General features: G+C 36.0%; 1 protein-coding gene across 2 annotated transcripts in view; it reads left to right on the top strand.

The window, feature by feature from the left end:
* Positions 1-18,674, top strand: part of LOC139131971 (protein dachsous-like) — a 62,372-nt gene that overhangs the window by 23,957 nt on the left and 19,741 nt on the right. For both annotated transcript variants that reach the window (XM_070698310.1, XM_070698309.1), the window contains exons 2-4: positions 15,386-15,662; positions 17,265-17,408; positions 17,884-18,123. In XM_070698310.1, coding sequence (XP_070554411.1) covers positions 15,386-15,662; positions 17,265-17,408; positions 17,884-18,123 — 661 coding nt within the window. The remainder of the gene's footprint in view (positions 1-15,385; positions 15,663-17,264; positions 17,409-17,883; positions 18,124-18,674) is intronic.

Below are 18,674 nucleotides of genomic sequence, written 5' to 3'. Positions count from 1 at the left end.
TAGGGCATGTGTGATAGAGACTTGTGCTCAGTAATGGACTAGGCAGTGAAAAACAGTAGTACTACTGTGTAGCTGGACAAGTAATCGACTAGGCAGTGAAAAACAGTAGTACTACTGTGTAGCTTGACAAGTTACCACTGGAAGCAGAACAACTGAAGAATATTGTTACCTCAATGCTCTTGATTTTGTTCTGGTTTGGTACCAGCAGATTCAATATAGGATTTGTGTGTTTATTACAGTTTTACAGTTCTAGTAATAGTCAGGAACTGTACTTGCATTTCAAACTCTAGAAACCAAATAGGCTGTATAAATACTGGACAATAGTTTTGGTATCATAGGTAAAGGCCTTAGTTTCATCAGCATGGTACAGGGACAGTCTACAATTAATTAAATCAATATTTATTTTTCAAAGCAGCAGACAAAGAAATGTAGTGGGAGATTTACTGGAAGTAACACAACCATGACCTGTCTTTTGAATTCCGATGGCATTCTTCTGATGGGAGGAAATTGGCCAGCACAGCAATTGCCAAGCAGGGCATTCAAGCAGTACAAATATTTGTGTTAACACTTTGAACTTCATCATACCTGTACTTGCCCTTTGAGTCATATAGGGCTGTATTCAATGTTTTAGGTCACATTTAACCTTTAATTGAATGTTAGTATGGTATCCATATTTTCATAAACATTTGCCAATTTATTCACCCAAAATAAACCCAATAGATAGCAGACTAACCAAAAATGAGAATCTTTTGACAGGCTCTGTTGGGCTTTTCATTGTATGACCAGGTAGGTCAAACTGCTTTGTTACTATGATTTTAACATGATTAAACAATTGCTGCAGCCAAAATGTTGTTATGGACTTCTAGAACTCTGACTGTTCAATCATGTGATTGTTTTGTCAAATTTTTAGATGTTTGGATAAAATGAGTATTTTTGTTTGATAAGAAATTCCAAATTTTCAGATCTAAATGACTTTCCTAAGGTCACATTCAAATGCTACATTGCATATATCAGGCATGCTATCATGGACAGTTTACTTCGTACTCAGACCGGAAAATTTGACCTCTGTTGAAATCATTCACAGCCAATCCTTAACAGCCAAAGGCATTCAAGTTCATGTCGAATGATGAGGACAATTCATATTTACCGGTAATTCAGTGTGCAGAAGTTTTTCAGCTGTTTAAAACTTTTACTTGTACAAATTTATCGACTGTTGTCCAGAACCTCTCCATAATAGCACTGATTAAGATTTCAGGTTTGTTACTGATCATGGCTGCACACATGCAACATTGGACACTACTGCCTGAAATTTGGACAAATTTTATCTTTACTTGCGTGACTGTTGTTGCAGCTCGTAGTCTGAGCCATAAATTAGTGTAGACTTTTAGAATTCATTGTAAACACTAGCAGGATTTATTTTCATCGTTCTTGCGGAAATGTGGATTAATATAAATTTTTACACATTAATGAAAGAAAAATGACATCATTTGTGATCAGCGCTATTTCAGACATGCCTGAGCCAATTCCTTTCAAACTTGATAAGTTTTAGGGAACCATGCCAAAACTGCACAGAGGTTCCAGACAAATTAATTGTTGTAGGTATAAACAGTTAAAATAAGGTAACTTTATGGTGATTTGAATGTAACCCTGAACACATGAGAAGTTAAACAATACATGCCATGACTCTTTGCTGAATAGGTGCAATGAGTGTGTAACAGTCCAAATTTCAAAAAGGTGAGAAATGTTGATACTATCAAGAAGCCACCAATATTTGTTCTTTTCAGAATTTTGTACAAGATATTGCACTCTTTTCACCCAATGGTGATATTTTAGCCACCAGAATTACTTAAGACACATCCAGAACAACACAAACTAGATTTCCTGTACAGCGCATTGTTCATGTATTCATGGACCAGACATGTGATCCTTTCAGATTGTTTCAAGATATCGTCCTTCCACTGTTGTCCAAGTAAGTTGTGAAGTATTAATACATCAAATATTGTTGATAAGGTAGTGAGGTAATGTATAAAATAAAACTAAGCAAAGTTGAGTTCAAAAACCACACAGGGCTCACTGTCTGTGTTCAGAGTGTGAAGTATGAACAAGCTGACCCGTAGGGCATGAAAGTTTCTTTGTGATAGTGCAAAGCAACTACATTTCTGAAACATAAGACGTTCTGTTTCCACTAACAAAAATGTGATTGAGTTCTTTCCTTTGACAAGTTGCACTCGGGGCAAGGGAGGAATTTTAAAGATCAAAGTTGTGTCCATCAGAGAAAGGGTATAATTCAGACGAAGAAAAGGCCAGCAGTTAGACAGAAATGGGAGTCTGTTTCAAACGTAGGAATTAAATGTCAGGTTCATCTGTCAACAGTGTCTCTTTTAAGCCGGTACGGTTGTCTCTCCATACCAATTTGGCTGTTTCTCCTAAGCCAATATGGCTGTCCCTTCTAAGCCAATATGGCTGTTTCTTCTAAGCCAGTACGGTTGTCTCTTCATAGTCAATATGGCTGTTTCTTCTAAGCCAGTACGGTTGTCTCTTCTTAGCCAATGTGACTGTCTCTTCTGAGCCAATATAGCTGTTTCTTCTAAGCCAGTACGGTTGTCTCTTCATAGCCAATTTGGTCCATAACTTACACACAACATGTCCACTTGTGAAGAAGAATTTTTTTCACATCATGTGTACTATCAGTATATGACTGAGAAATTCCTAAATTGATCACAAAATTCCTAAACTGATCCTAGACTCTCTCCAAACCCATCACTAGCTATGCACTGTAGCCTCTCTCCTGCCCTGATTTCCAGCTTGTGTAGCCCAGTTCAGAGAGCTGGCATAGAAAACACAAGCTGCGCTAACTCCCTGAGCTTTGCTATAGGAAAAGGCCACAGTGGGCTACCAATGACTGGCTGTGGGGGAATTTAAATTGACTCATGGAATCACAAATTGTAAGTTTCAGAGGGCAGACCGAGAAATATGGCATCTGAAAACTGACAACTTGAGTTGTATTTTCAAAGGACAACTAGACTTTGAAAAAAACAACAACAAGAGTTTCGTTTTGATATTTATTACTTTGGAAGTAATGTCATTCTCAGTCGAGAATCTGTCCGTTTAATTCAGGGCTGTGCTCCAAAACAGCAGAGCCCAAATTATAGTTGTCTAGAAACTTTCTGTGGTGTTGGTATCATTGTCATACGATACCAAATCCACAAAGAGGTTCAAGACTAAATTGTAGAGCATCAACTGAAATACCTTGACTAAAGACTAATACAGGTTTATTGTTCAAAGTCACTCATTGTGCTTTGCATTGAAATGTATGAAATTCCTAAATAATCATGTGTTATCTTAAAAATGTGTTCTAGAGATAAAAACATTTCTATGGATCTGTCAACTATCTTATGATTATTATATTCAGAACAAAGAATTTCTTTTCCAAGCCAATGAAGCTTCCTGTTTTGGTTTTTCAAAGTCATGGATCTTCCTTTCTGATCATGGATATTTTCTTACAGATGCCGACATTGGCATTTAACAAGTCAGTTGAAATGTAAGAAATGCCTTGCCTGGAACTAAAATTAGATCGCTTGTAGCATCCGCATTGAATGTCTAGAAAACCATGTCTTTTCAGTCTCTATCTTTGGTTCTCAGTTGCAGTGCCTTAGATACTGTGCATCCAGCCCTTGTTTCAACATCAAAACGACACAGTTTGAACTTTCAAGTTGAATAGAGGGCCAGATACAAGAAAGGCCATGTGAGCATTCTGTGAGATTCTAAACTTGCTGATGTCATAATCAAAGCATAATGCCAGACTACAGCTAGGCAGTGTGCTTGCATGAGCAGGTGAAATTATTGTATTTTGCCAAATGCTACCAATTTGATTCCAAATACTACTATAAATTCCTCTAAATATTGATGGATTTATTGTTGGACAGTAGACTGGGTAACAGTGTATCATGGGTAGTTGTTTGTGTAGGTCATTACTCCAATCAGCTGGATACAACAAACATACCAGAGCTGACTGAGACAGATACTACTGTCTTCACCAAGGGGAGTGTGAAACAATAAACTGAGAACAGAAATCTGAGACAATACAAGCAAGTTTGCAGAGACATAGTGGAATGTTTGAAGGTTAACTTGCAGTGATTGCTTCTCCATGAATCTATCATTTGTTTTCTTCAACAGAGCCCTCTCAGTTTCTGTCAAAATTAACCAGCTTGATTTTAGGAATACAGAATGATGTTCAAATAGTCAAAGAGTCATGCATATCTTTCGTTTTTCTGAAACTCTTTATTTTGATATCTCCTGGTGTTCTTTACAACAGGGTATTTCTGGTATGTGTTTGCACATTCTTTACTCCAACAACTTATAGGATGTGTAACAACTTTCTCTCATTAAATCCACTGTGTGCTCTACCTTTTATAAATTGTTTTAAAAACATTAAATATAACCTAGGTTGTTGGTTTACATAGAAATGTTTATTGGTTTTTTGCCCCAAAATATTGTGCTCTATGCACTGTTTGAATTGTGGACAGCCTCCCGGAATCTGTCTATTAAAGAAAATAAATAAGTTTTGTTCATTGTATAAAACAAAACAGTTCTGTTTTTTATGATTTTTTCAGTCCTGGTCAAGTTACTTGAAAGAGAATAGAGATCTTAAATTATTAACATGCAACAATGGTGATAACAAAATTATCTCAGAGCTATGCATTAGAAATCTTCCATGTGACTAACATTTACCGAGCCATATCGGTTCATGGGGCCCCCTGTAAATGAACCAGTAGGCACAAACACTGGACCCTATGACATATGACCCTAGGGCCATTACTTCTTGTGAAGATAAACATGAATATTATTATTCCATTTCACACATGGCATTCTTGAGTTAGTTGAATATGCTTTTAGGGAGTTTTGTTGAAGAGTTTAGATTTGTCATTATCCATATGATTGTGAGATCTGCTGCAGTGTGGATTAAGTGTACAGGTGATTTGAAAACAGGTACAACAATCCAAAACCCAGCAGTCTCAGGAATGAATGCTATTCTTTAATGGAGGTTGCTAGGTAACATGATCAGTTCATTAATACAAGAGTTTTTGAAGGCAAAGGTCTTGAACAGTGGTTTGAATTGAACCAATAGTGTGTGTCCATAAAGAGTGTACTAGTGAATACATTACATTGATTTATGACCATTGTCAGTGTTGTATGTCCGTTGGTACACTTCTGAATAGGATAGATTGTATGATGAGTTGATGGAGACAGACAGTCGGTTCCACGATAGCATCTTTAAACACATAAATCATAGGCTGTAATGTATGGTCACATCTTTGTGTAAGATGTATTGGGCCATTCTTACACCAGCTGTGATAACTCTGGGTCACTCAGTGTCGCTAGGTGGCCAAAATGTTTGGCTGAATTCTACATTCTTTGATATTTCTGCTCAATGTGCAACACAATACAGAACACTCCAATAGTTCCATAATTGAACTTGAGAGGTCCTGTCTTATGTTTCTGTGCACGCCGGGAACTTGATCTTGAACTTCAACCTTTGCCAATCATTTAAGGTTTATAAGATATGTGGTAGATTGCACATCAGCAGGTCTGCTGTTCAAAAAAATCTTTGATTAAAATCAAAACTCTAAATTTAGAACAGGTTTTGAGCATAGCATGATGGGAATAAGTCATTGATAGTGAAAAAGATATGCTTGACATAAAACATGTCTGCCGTCATTTATAACCTGTTTGTTTGTCATCTTGTAAATATTTATCTTGGAGTTGGAGATGTGCTTGGTCTGTAGTGGTAATGTATGAGTGTTGGCTTATGTAAAATTTAGGTAATGGTGTCTGCAAAGTGCAGCTGGTTAGGAGAGCATTGAGTGGGGTATATCCAATGTCTTTGAAACATGTCAGATGGACTGTGTAGTGACTGTGCTGTAGATATAGTCTAAATTGGTTAAGTGGCTGTATCAAAAACTGGTCAATAAATAGAATAACATTGACTGGACTTGAAAATGCTTTAATGACAGTTTGAGTGTTATGACATTTTGATTGCCATGGAACTTTGGCGATTCCTCACTTTTGTGTTTGGGAGTGTATCTTTGTGTTAGCCTGTGTCTGGGTCCAACAAGAATGCTAATTACCATGTACTTTTCAGGTCGTCTGCAGGTTTTTGAAAATCGACATCACCTCACACCAGTGGCAGTGAGGTGAAACCAGTAAGATAGTGATTGCATTGCTGATATCAAGGCGTTAAAGATAACAGCTTTTGTGTTATCAGTGACTTATACAGCAGCAAATGATGGCATGAGCTTGTCGATGTTTTTTTGCATGTGATATTATCAGAGTGATTTAAAGCACAACGAAGATGGAGTATGTGTAAACATGATAATATACTCCTTACATGCTCAACAAGTTTGGAATGTGATATTTTCTGTTTTGTAAAGGCATGATTTTCTCATTACTTGCTAACTGCATTAACCAAAGCAAGTCATGGCTGGTTTCATCATGTGATTGTTATCAAAAATAAATGTGCCTGTTGGTAAATTCTCCAAATATGATATTATGATTATCACCAATGGTCATCTTCCACAAACGCTATTAATGCACTGCTACCATGAATATTGTCTTATCTCTTTCTTCAGGAGATTTTGCAACTGTAGTCATTTTTGTGTGCTTTTCCTTTGAACAGACTTTCTGAACTTCAGATATTTTTTGCCCAGACAGAGATAGGAGATTTCGTTGAGTTAAGGGTACTCTGTGGTCAGAATAAATTGCAGTGACTATCTGTCGGTGACAGGTACTGACTGTGCCAGCACTAACAATTTGTGTTTTTATTGTAGATTTCATGACAAGATGATAAATTACATAGACTTCAAGTATTTTTCTGCCAGTTTGTCAAGTGTAAGAAACCAAGTCAGTGATCAGCACACTTGTAAAAGCAGTTTCTGCTCTTGTTTGTTCGGAGTCCTCAGAGAGAATGTGTTGTGTATGACCCAGTCTGTTTAAGGTTTTCCAAGTTAATATTTCATGTTTGAAAGGCCATTTGAAAGACCATCTGAGACGTTGCTGAATAAATACCTGACAAATGGAAGAGAAATTACAGTCTGTCTGTGAAGGTTTACAAACTAAATATTTACATCGAAAAACTTACAAAGGTCTTCACATGTACAAAGCCATTGTTGCAATTTTGATTGAACTTATCTGTATGTTCTGGTGTCTTGTGACAGTTTACCATCATCAACCATTGATACAATTCTTGCATCAAGACAGTTTTGAAGGAAATCATTTTGTTATCAGTGGGTGTTTGGAGACAGTTTGAGTTGCTAGCAGAGCGGATGGAGACATAAATGGTATTTATTACAACTTGTTGAAAAACCAAACTGACCAAAAACAGGAGGCAATAGATGGAAGTCCAGTCACCGTTGGACTTGAATATTGTGTGTTGATGGTTTGCGTTTTCCTGTTGGTGGAGACAGTGGTTGGAGCATGGCAGACTGGTTCAACACTGGAGTTAAACATCACACAGAGTATCATAAACAATACTTTAGTGGCTAATAATTCAGGATGCTATTCTGTATTGGCAGTGGTACGGCATGGTGTCATCTTACTTAGGGTTGTGGAATGGTTGGGTAGGGGCAGAGTATGGATTTCAGAAATGTCGCCAGTCAGTCTGTACAGAGTCTGATGCTGGGTGGGGTAACCTTCATAAGAAATAACACCATCTTGAAGCAATTATAAAAATCCACATTCAAAGACAAGAACATCATTGGCCGCCATTTTGGAAAAAAATTGTCCAATATTAACCCATTCACACTCAAACACATCTCCTGATCAAAGTCTTGAGGCTTGCTAAAATAGAGACTTCCAAATATGGAAGGATATTTTATATCCATTTACCGTATAAATACAGTAGATGTATTGACTATACTTTACGGTGTATGCCAGAAAGTTTACAAGTTTTTTTTTTCCAAACTTGCAAAGCAATGATAACAGTTTAGTTATTAACACTTTGTAGGATTTTTATCTTGTAGAAGCTGTATTTTGTGACTTTGTGACATATGCAAGTACTAATTAATTCCCAAAGTCAAGGGCAAGTTCATGTTCTTTGAAACATACATTGTTGAAAATTGTCTCTCACAAAAATAAGGCAAATCAGAAACAACGCTACCTTCATCACAAAATGACTATTATTCAATTATCGTCTTCTAGATATATGAATACATGAACTGTCAAGTAAAGTACTCAAAGTTGCTGGTAATAACTGTGATTAAAACACAAAATACATGACAGATTATTTTATGATAACAATTAGTCGTGTGTTGCATCAGATATTTATTTCATACATATAACACTAAATTTGAATAGAATCAATAAACCTTAGATATCACTATTCTAACACTTTTTGATGTCACAATAATTTGAAACTGCCATATATTTGCACCATGTCATAGTAAAAGAGACAATCTTGCCACCTAGTGAGTTTTAATGTGAATGATCTGTCTACCATTTCAAGTCAGTACAAATATTGAAAATGTTCAATCGCATTGCTTCAGTTTACCTCAAAGACAACAATACAGTGTTAAACCATAGACCCTAAAAAAATGGATATCAGACAGTGTCACTACTGCTAAAGTGGTGTTCAAAAGATGACTTCAAAAATAGGAATTAAAATTATGGAAAGATTTAGTATGATAAGTTAACACAGTTAAGATCAAAGCACAGAATGTGTTTCTTTGATTCAGAGCTGTGCTATTTCTACTGGATGGTTTAATTCCAGACTGATCAACAAATTCCAAACTGAACGGGAAAGACAGCTGGAATAAACCCTATATTCAATGAGACTGACAGTGTAAAAGTCCCACAGGTAGAGACACTGACCAGCAGTTGTTTAAAATTGCATGAAATGACTTTGAACCATAACGTTCAGCATTGCTGATGTAAAGTGAGAAACACAGTTTGTGTACTATGTTGAAGTACCTGCATTTACATGTTAAGATACTTAAATGACTATAGAGCTTCCAAGTACAAAGTCCAATGGCTTTCCCATAAACCTGTTTTTGACACCACACATTTCAATAACACAACAATGGCATATCTGCACTTGTCTCAATGCATTTCAAAGCACCCAACTTTGATTACAGAGTAGGATTTTCAATGAGTACAATCGGTGACAAGATGCAGTGTGGTGGATCCACCCTAGCTCCCCTGGGAATATTTAACTCAATGAAGATGAGAGCGATTTGGAATGAGGGGGGCCAGGGGATTAGGGGAATTTTCTATTCTAATTAATTGGTCTAAAGAATAGGATTTGTCATTGTTGATGAATACAAACCATGCAGTCTATTGAAGTTTTTAGAAACAGATGACAATGAATACCATTGCAACTGCCTAAAACAAGACTCTGTAATTTGTAAGCATCTTTTGAGCTGTGTTGGGCAAACAAGATACTGGCCCTTTCAAGTCTATTTTTTGCCAGCGTTTCAACTAAATCACCTTCTTTCCATGATAAAAAAGGGATTATTTTTCCTTGAAAGAAGGAAGCAAAAAGTTGTTGAAGACAGGAGGTATTAAGGGTAATCTTCAAGAATGACAGAATAGTTAAGGATCTCTGATTTAAGTCTGTAAGTCTAACAGAAGATGTTCCACTGATGGAAACAAACTTTTGTCTTGTCACGTAGAAGTAAGGTGTTCAAGGATGTGGTAATGATTGAGTAAGATGTGTCTTGTGTGATGGCACAGAATTAAATGAAAATGATTCATAAAAACTGACCAACTACAGGTGATACTGGGTGGATGACATTGTTGAGAGATTACTGAACAAGAATTCAAAACCTCTGAATAGAAAAGAAGCTATTGAAATTCAGTGAAGTTTCTTAATGGATCTCTTAGATTTAATCTTACTTGAGGGTGTTGATGTTTAGAACAGTATGCAATCCATTAATTTTCTGTCTGTTTTTGTGTATGTATATGCATTTCTTTCTTTCTTTGTCTTACTATCTGTCTCTCTGTCTCTTCTCTGTGCACCCCCTCTGTCACTGTCTGTGTGTCTGTCTTATTTCACTCTTCTGTCACACACACTGGAACACCGCCTGTGCCTTTCCACCCTGAACTTTGCAGCAATTTGATCATTGAAATTGATCAGTTGTTTGCAACTTCAAACATAGATAAGATTTGAAATAAACAAAAAATGAAATAGAGTCTAAGTGTGTTTGAAGAGGTGCTCATTGCATCATAGTAGATGACATCATTCTGTCCCATCTTACCGCTCTGGCTTTGATACTTTCTAATTTACCAGATGATCAAAACATGAATTAAAATTTCAAACATGATGATATCTGCTATGCACTTTATGTAGTGTATATATAGATATGTGTCAATATTTGCATTGTGATTCCTAGGATGATCTCTGGCAGTTTCAACTACACACTTGTATTCCATACACAATGCTCTGATTGAGGGAAAGTTTTCAGCATGTGAACTTCAAAGTCAGACACATTTAATTAGTTGTTATAACAAGTTGGTGGCTGTTTTGTAGAAAATCTAAAAATTCTGTATGGTATGGTATTTTTAGACTCAGTTGTCATAATCATGAACTGCATAATTTCTGAATCACTGGTATTATGATTTTACTGAACAACAAAGAAGAGCTCAGTGGATGTAAATTTATTTGCAAAATATGAATGATTAGTTTCTGATTGTAGTATTTATGACATCAGCAACTTGGCGGTGAATATTCTGTTTACGGTAAAACTGTTCCTTCCTGACCGAAAAACAATTGTCATTCAAAATACAACGGTTGTTCACTGTCTGCAAAGTTTGTTGGAAAGGCATTGTACTTGGCATTTGTGATGTGAAGAAATGACAAATAGTGTCATGTCTCATTTCTGAACAGATTTGGTAACAATGCTTTGTTGGAGTAAAGTTGATCATTCACATTTAAGGACAAGTTCTTGTATTGATATTTTGCAAGTCATCCAGTAAGAGTACGGACATACCCTAGGGTTCCCTTAGACTGTTGTAATTGTAATTACATGTTGACATGGTTTATATATTTTGTCAATAAGAAAAAACCTGAAGTTGTGCGTCAGAATGTCTGTAAAAGACCTCTCTGTACAGTCATGGAAGATAGATTTATTGGTTTGTTACTCTTTGTACTTGTTCTGATTTGAACTGATGACTTGAATATTAAAATATGTGTCAGAGGTGAAAATAGCCAAGATGTGCACTGTATTTGGGACACTAGAATCAGGGTAAAAATTTCACAGGTTTTCAATGCAGTATGGAAAGAAAAAGTGAGATATTGAAGTTTACTACTTTGCATTCTCAGTGTCAAAGAAACCAGCATTGTGCACCAACATTTTGGAACATTGCTCTGCCATCTGATTACATGTAGGTTGAATATAATAATTCTGTTGTTTTCAATCACCCGATTCAAATATTATACCACAGAATTAAAACAATATTGTACAGCGTTTCTCATTTGCTTCATACAGATGAAATTTAACCAGAAACCATGTTTCTTTCCTTTGTAAAAATTGGACATATTGTATTCAGTAGAATTACAGTCAACAAAGCCTTGGTCTTAATGTCTCTGTAATTAAGTGTATTTGTTAATTAACAACTATGCTTAATTGGCTTGAAAAAAAGCTGTTCTATACCAACAACTCTGAAGTTAAAGACAAACAAAGTAAATGAGTGAAAGCAAGTGTATTTACCGAGTTGCTTTCACTTGTTTTTGAAATGGCAGCATCACATTGTTGACCACCGATAAGTGTTTTCTAGATTTTGTTCTTTCTTTTTAGAGCAGTTGTGATATAAAAAGTTTGTAAAGATTTGTTTTCCAGTAGACGAGTCTGAATGAAAACAGCTCTAATGTCTTCAGATAATGAATACCAAAGAATAGTACTGCTTTGAGGCCATTCTTAGTGACATTATGTAATCATCTCCTCAGTGGGACCGGATGAAAACTTGGCACTTGGTTTTCCACTTCTGGAATACACTGTTGAGATTCCTAGCATTGATGCTTGTAATAACTCCATGTGACAGATTGTTGACAGTCATTGAGATCATATTAGTCATTATATACTGCACTATTAAATCAACTGCCTTGGATTTTCTTGGTAGAGGAAGTGATTTAAACACTTTGCTGTCCCTCTCTGGCAAAATTCTCCCAGAAAATTCTACAGGATGTGTTTGCAGTTTGCAAGTTGCTTGCTCTTTCATGACAACCTTTGAAGTTGGCAATGTTCCCATGTACACGGAAGATCTTAAAAGAGTGTAGAATTCTTTCCAGACACAATGCATACGTGTTGGTCAGTGCGTGTGTTACGTTCACACAGTCTGTCTGTATTATTTCTCCTTGCATTCCTTTAAATGGGACTAGAAAATGGCCGCTATTGTAATCTCAGTGTCTGTTGTTGTGCCTGTACAAATACCACAGTTCTCAAAGCTGACTTGGTTGTCTCTTCTCCAGGACAGTTCTGTTGAAGCATCACAGATGTTGGTCAACAACTTCAGCTAGATTACCTAAGATACAGTCAAAGAATTCTGGGGTTGGTGATGTAGAATAAATGTCACTGTGATATTTACATAGTGTTAAAATCAAGTCTAAATTTATCTCAGTCTCACAGGTTTGTCTTGTCATTGTAATGTTACAATATTGTCATAACTATATTATAACAATAACTTTACTGAAGAGACATGCAAAAACAGACAAGTAGAATAAAATTTCACATTTAAGATTTCACTCAGCGTGTTTTTGAGTATTCTAGGATCTTTTCAATGTTTTAATAGTTTGGGAATACCAACACAGGAGATAGCTTGACCAGTGTTTTAGTGAACCAATGAGTTTGAATCCATGTATATTGCTAGTAGAATGGAATTGAGAAACACCCAGTAGAGGGATGACAATTTCAGATGGTTTGGATGAAACTGGCCGTTTGCCTTGTCAGGATAGTTTTGGTATCTTACCCCAAAGTTTCAGTGCAACATACCAAAAATACAAAGGGATTGTAGACAAGCATCGGTCTGCCAAGCACGGACAATGAAATGTTTCTGCATCCTTGGAAAAGGACACAACTGATATTTGTCGTTATATCACTGTTGTGCCATACAGATAGCCGAGAGAATTCATTTAGTATGACACTAATAGTTCTGTTCAATGCTTCTTCATGACACAACACTATCATAGAATCAACAATGGCAATTGAACCAAATAACATCCATGCTATGGAATTAAGTTTTACACTTGCGTTTACAACCTGGAGCTTTAACAGTATTCTTCAAGAGAATAAGTATTTGTGTTGTGACATTACATGGCTGGGTTGTTTATTTTGCTGTTTTAAAGGGGAAAAACTTGCCAACATTTTTTTGTGTTACAGGAAGTATTAAACACATCTTGTTTTTACCGTACATTCCCCAGCAGTGAGTGTTTCCATGACAACAGTTTAGGCGACAAAAGACTTCAATGATCAGTAAATGTTTAGTTATGCACTTAGGTTTTTACTTTGGAAAATGAAGTTTGCCATCGTGATAATCAACAAAATGAGTGGGTTCAGGAAACATGTTTGCCAGATTCTTGTTGAATGATGTGGCTTAAAGTTTTCCAAAGGTGGTAATATTGAAATCATTTGTTTAGCAGTAAGACTCAGCAACCATGTGTGAATGCCTAAAATAATTACATCCATGAGACAACTATCAAAGGTTTATCTTCTGAAAGTAAAAAAGCCAGACTTCTGGCAAGTGTTGTTGGAACCGATCTTTACAATTATTTACAATTATTTATTTACTCATTCACTTATTTCATGTAATAAATGTTGGAGATTGGTAAATTTCGACACGTCTGTTGTCCAACTGTTACTAAAGTTATTACTTCAGTATGTTATGTTTGGTTGTAGTTCTTCAGTGACCCCAAACACACTGGACATTTTATGTACAAACCAACCAAGGACACTTGGATGAGGAATGTTTGAAGAAGAACAGTGTCACATTTTGTTGTGTAGTCTGACAACTTTGCAAATCCAACAAAACTGTTTTTGTTTGTGACACATTCACTGAAACATCAGCACCGATCTGATTGTCTCTCCAAGATTTTCTGCAGAAGGACAACAAGCTTTGTCACTTGTTGTGCTTTTAAGCCGGCTAATCTTCGCCATTAGCTTGAATTCTCAAAAATTGTCGGGTACCACATTTAAGATTTTGAAGAATGGTCAAGTTACAGGAATGTATGCCTGACTATTGAGACGTGGGTAACCAGAGAATGCTTGCTAAGGCTCAGAGTAAATAACACGAGTGAGTTTGCAAGCAAATTCAGATTTTACATATGAATGGCAAGGCTAGTAAAAGGGGTAGTTACTAACACCAGCAAGGTTTTCTTATGCTATTTATTGAACAGAAAGCTATGAACTAATTGACAATACTGATTGGCAGTCAACCTGGTAAACAATAGGTATTTATTTACCCTCTGGTATGCAAATTTGCTCATAGCAAACCTTCTGAATTTTCACCAGGTCAGGTCAGGAAAGGAGAATTTACTATCAGATCAGTGACCGACAGCAAGGTGTTGAACTCGGGCCTAATAGCCATTCTGACATATGAGTTGACAAGTGAAATACAACAGCAGCATAATTATGTGCCAACTGTATGGCTATGTTGCATACTGCAAACTCTTATCTATCAGTAAAAATTGGAATGTAGGAAAGAACAATGATGGCCGTTGTTTTCACACAATATGTCACATATGTTTTGAAGTTTAACCTGCAGTAAATTGTAAACTCATTGAAGAGTTATTTCCGAAGTGCTGTGTGATGAAGCATTATTTTTGGAATTCATGATAACGCATTTCTTCATTGCAGAGTTTTAAAAGTATTTCATACATTACTTGTATGAATGTATGTGTTTAAAATATCAACACCTGTCACAATAATAAGACATACTATTAATTCAATGGAAGGCAGACATGCACACTGCTAGGTTTATATGGTATTGTATTTGACTAGTTGCAACTTCAATTGCATCTTTATTATTTAAAACACAACATAAGAAATACATTGCTGCAGAAAGTCTTCATCTGACTAAATATTGCTGGAAGAACACAGTACAAAAATGTACAAATAGATATGAGCGGCATTTTTCAGAATATGACAGTAATTTTGATTTCAATATATACATAATCATTCCCATGAGCATAAGTGTTTTCAAAATTTTCATAAATGTTTATATATGACGTTTGTCCATGTATCATATTTTTTGCAGCATTTAACCTGCGCTTGGTTTTGCGCTGAGTTTTGCCTTTCCAGTCCACAGTCTTGTGCGTACAGGTTTTCATGATCTATCTAACTTAATTTTCAATGTTAAATAGTTGATCTTTGAAAGTGCCTTCTGTATTTTCTGTTGCCAGGTTTCTGCAAGTGATCTCGATGCGGATGAATTTGGACGTGTCACATATTCCATTGGGCAAGGGTTTGGTAGCTCTCCTCCTCCAGAGTTCGTGATCCGGGGTGATTCTGGATGGATCTGCACAACAATGGGACTGGATAGGGATGAGAGAGGTAGTTCCTATCAATTTCCAGTGCAGGCAGTGGATGGTGGGGGACTCAACTCAATTACAATGGTGAAAATCACTGTATTAGATGTCAATGACAACAGACCTGTATTCTATCCACAAACATATGCTGGTAAGTTTATAATTCTGATTTAATTCTGAAATTTCACACAAATTTGAATCAGTCTCAAAATTCACTAATTGTTGCTTTTCTTTAACTACATTGTTTATGTTTTAAGGACATCTCCATTGCTTTACTCCAGTACATTTCATCACCATCACACTTTACTGGGATATTGGCATGTTTAATATCTGGACCTGTTTAGAACCGTAGTTTGAATCAATCTCATTGTTTTATGTGATAAAGTTGGACTTCTAGATATGAATAAAGGAGTTCAGAACAAAAGTGCATTTGCAAGTCTTTTGGAGAGTAGTAGAAATCTATACTTACAGAATTAACTCAAAATCCCACATTTACCAAATAATACAATAAATGTACAGCTTTCATGCACAGAATGAAATACTGAAAGGGAAACATTAACAAAGTGAAGAAAGCAAGCTATCATCTATTTCTGAACCTGAAGAAAGCAAGCTATCATCTATTTCTGAACCAAGTGAATGAAACAAGTGTTGAAAACATGGAGACTGTCATATTGATTGCAGAAATATGCTGATGATATCCACCATTTTACTGAGAAATTATTTATGATGTTTCACCTTATTAAATATTGATGTATTGAAAGAAATATAGTTGGTGGAATGTACATCTACCTTCACACTGTAAATCTCTCTAATTCTATATGTGAAGTCTGTTTATATATGTACAGATTGAGTTGAGAAAAGAAATTAAAGAATTTAATGAGAAAATTGAACAGAAAAATTTGCACCAAATGCTGTACTGCTTGACCTTTAGATGATAGTTTATTGTTGACAACAAATGCAGGTGTGTAATTCCTTTGAAAGAGAGAGTGGTTTTATCAAAAGTATCCCATACAGAACTATGTGCCTACAGTTAGCCTTGTGGTGAAATTTGTTCTTGAAATTACAATGGTTTATCAGGATATGTCACTTGAAGTAAAGTTAACCACTTGACTGAACTAATCTGATGTTGTATGCGGAGGTAAACATATTGTAGACTTTTAATTTGCTTTGATACCTTAGTCATGATGTTGTGGCAAAACATGAGTAGTGTTCATGGACAGTTTTCTGTCTTTTCATTGTTGTCGTTTTAATCTGGAAGTAGAGGAACTTTTGACGATCCTACGGTGATTGTAAATGGATACTCTCCTCTTTGGAGTTTGACATTGCGGGCTATTTGCAGTGGTCTGAGGCAACATCTGCCCTTACAGTGTTGGACATGCCAGATACAATAGAACTGATATGGACATCGTTGAATTCAATTCATGGCTTGTGACAGTTCAATGGCATAGTGAGGACATGTCATTGATGCAGTTAGCATCAATGTGTATGACCAAAACTAATGCTGTTGAATTAACCCTGTATGCATGGCTTGATAAATGTGTCTTAGCGTTTTACTTTTTCAATTCTTCTATTTTGTGTGAGGCGAGGTCATCAACACATACTGAGCAGTGAATTGTTCAGAAATGGTTACTTTATAATGGAAGTTTGGATTGAATTTTTATCAGATACATTTGTACTACACATCATGATAATTTACAATTATAACTCAAACTGCAACGCGAATTCTTAAAAATGCTATTTTTTCCCCTAACAGTTGATGTTGATGAAGACAGTCCAATAAACAGTGATGTTGTAACAGTAGCTGCTACAGATAAAGATGCAGGAGCCTATGGTCTCATTTCATATCAGATTGTCAATGGCAACAATAATGCATTATTCAGCATTCATTCCAGAACTGGTAAGTCAATTCCATTCATATCGACTTGTAAGTCAATGTCATCCATATCGACTGGTAAGTCAATGCCAATCATAGCGACTGGTAGGTCAGTGCCATTCATAGGAATGGTAAATGCCTTTTATAGAGACTGGTAAGTCAATGCCATTTATAGCAACTGGTAAGTCAATGTCATCCATATCGACGGGTAAGTCAACGCCATTCATATTGACTGGTAAGTGCTAATCTTGAAATGAAAATGCTTACATTTGATAGAACTGTGCAGAATTCTCTGTGATATCGACTTACATGATTTGTTGGCACTCAATCATCATGGTTCTCATGTACGTGATTCTTGAATGGTCAACTCACTGGAAGTATAAATCTAAGAATAGTAATAGCATTTAGTCCTGTTTGAACAATATTCATCATATGGAAATGTCAAAGTAGTTGTCTCATTTAATATTGAAATGCTGGAAAAACTCTGGTGTTTTTGCAGGAGTGATTCGACTGATTGGCCCACTAAATCGTCAACAGAAAGCAATTCATGAGTTGGCTGTATCTGCAACTGATGGGGGCGGTAGAACATCTCTCATCAACGCTGAAGTTAGTGTCAGTGTGATTGGATCTGAAGATGTTCCACCAGTATTTGACCGATCCAGTTACAGCTTTGCTGTCCGTGAAGACGAAGCCAGATTTTCTGTCATTGGTACTGTTCATGCTGCGCATACTGATTCAGGTACAGTCTTGTATGACAACCAACTCTAAATTTTACTGAAATTTTGATCAGCGGTATTGACATTGCCAGTGGATATTTACCAAGCTACATCAGTATTAGTAATTTATGGAGGATAAACAAACTGAAGTGCATAAGATTTCTTTCCTGTAACACAGTCAATGAAAAATAACAAGCTTCAAAGCCCTTTAGCTGTAATGTATAGCATTTGCTTACCAAATCAATATCATCCAATCTTGGGGGAGATATATTAGATTGCGGTTATTAAGCCAACTTGTCTTTTAAAATGTCACTATTTAAATCCATGGTGATGAATTTGATCAATTAAATTCAATCTCTTAACATGTGTCTATTTACAGCAGCCAAATTTAAGTTACAACTTGAAAATTATTTAGTTGCTAAAATATACCTTGTGCTTTCGTTGGCAATATTTGAAAAATATTCTGTGATCACACTTTGGTAAGCAGTTATACATAAATTTTAGATTTCAAATCATCTTGTCTAAAAGAATGCAAAGATATATTTGCTAATTGGACTTGAAAAGTGCATACCAC

Source organism: Ptychodera flava, chromosome 4 (assembly GCF_041260155.1).
Source record: "Ptychodera flava strain L36383 chromosome 4, AS_Pfla_20210202, whole genome shotgun sequence".
Classification (NCBI taxonomy): Eukaryota; Metazoa; Hemichordata; class Enteropneusta; family Ptychoderidae; genus Ptychodera; species Ptychodera flava.
The sequence above is the reverse complement of the archived record's forward strand: the minus strand, read 5'-3'. Positions and strand labels throughout refer to the sequence as shown.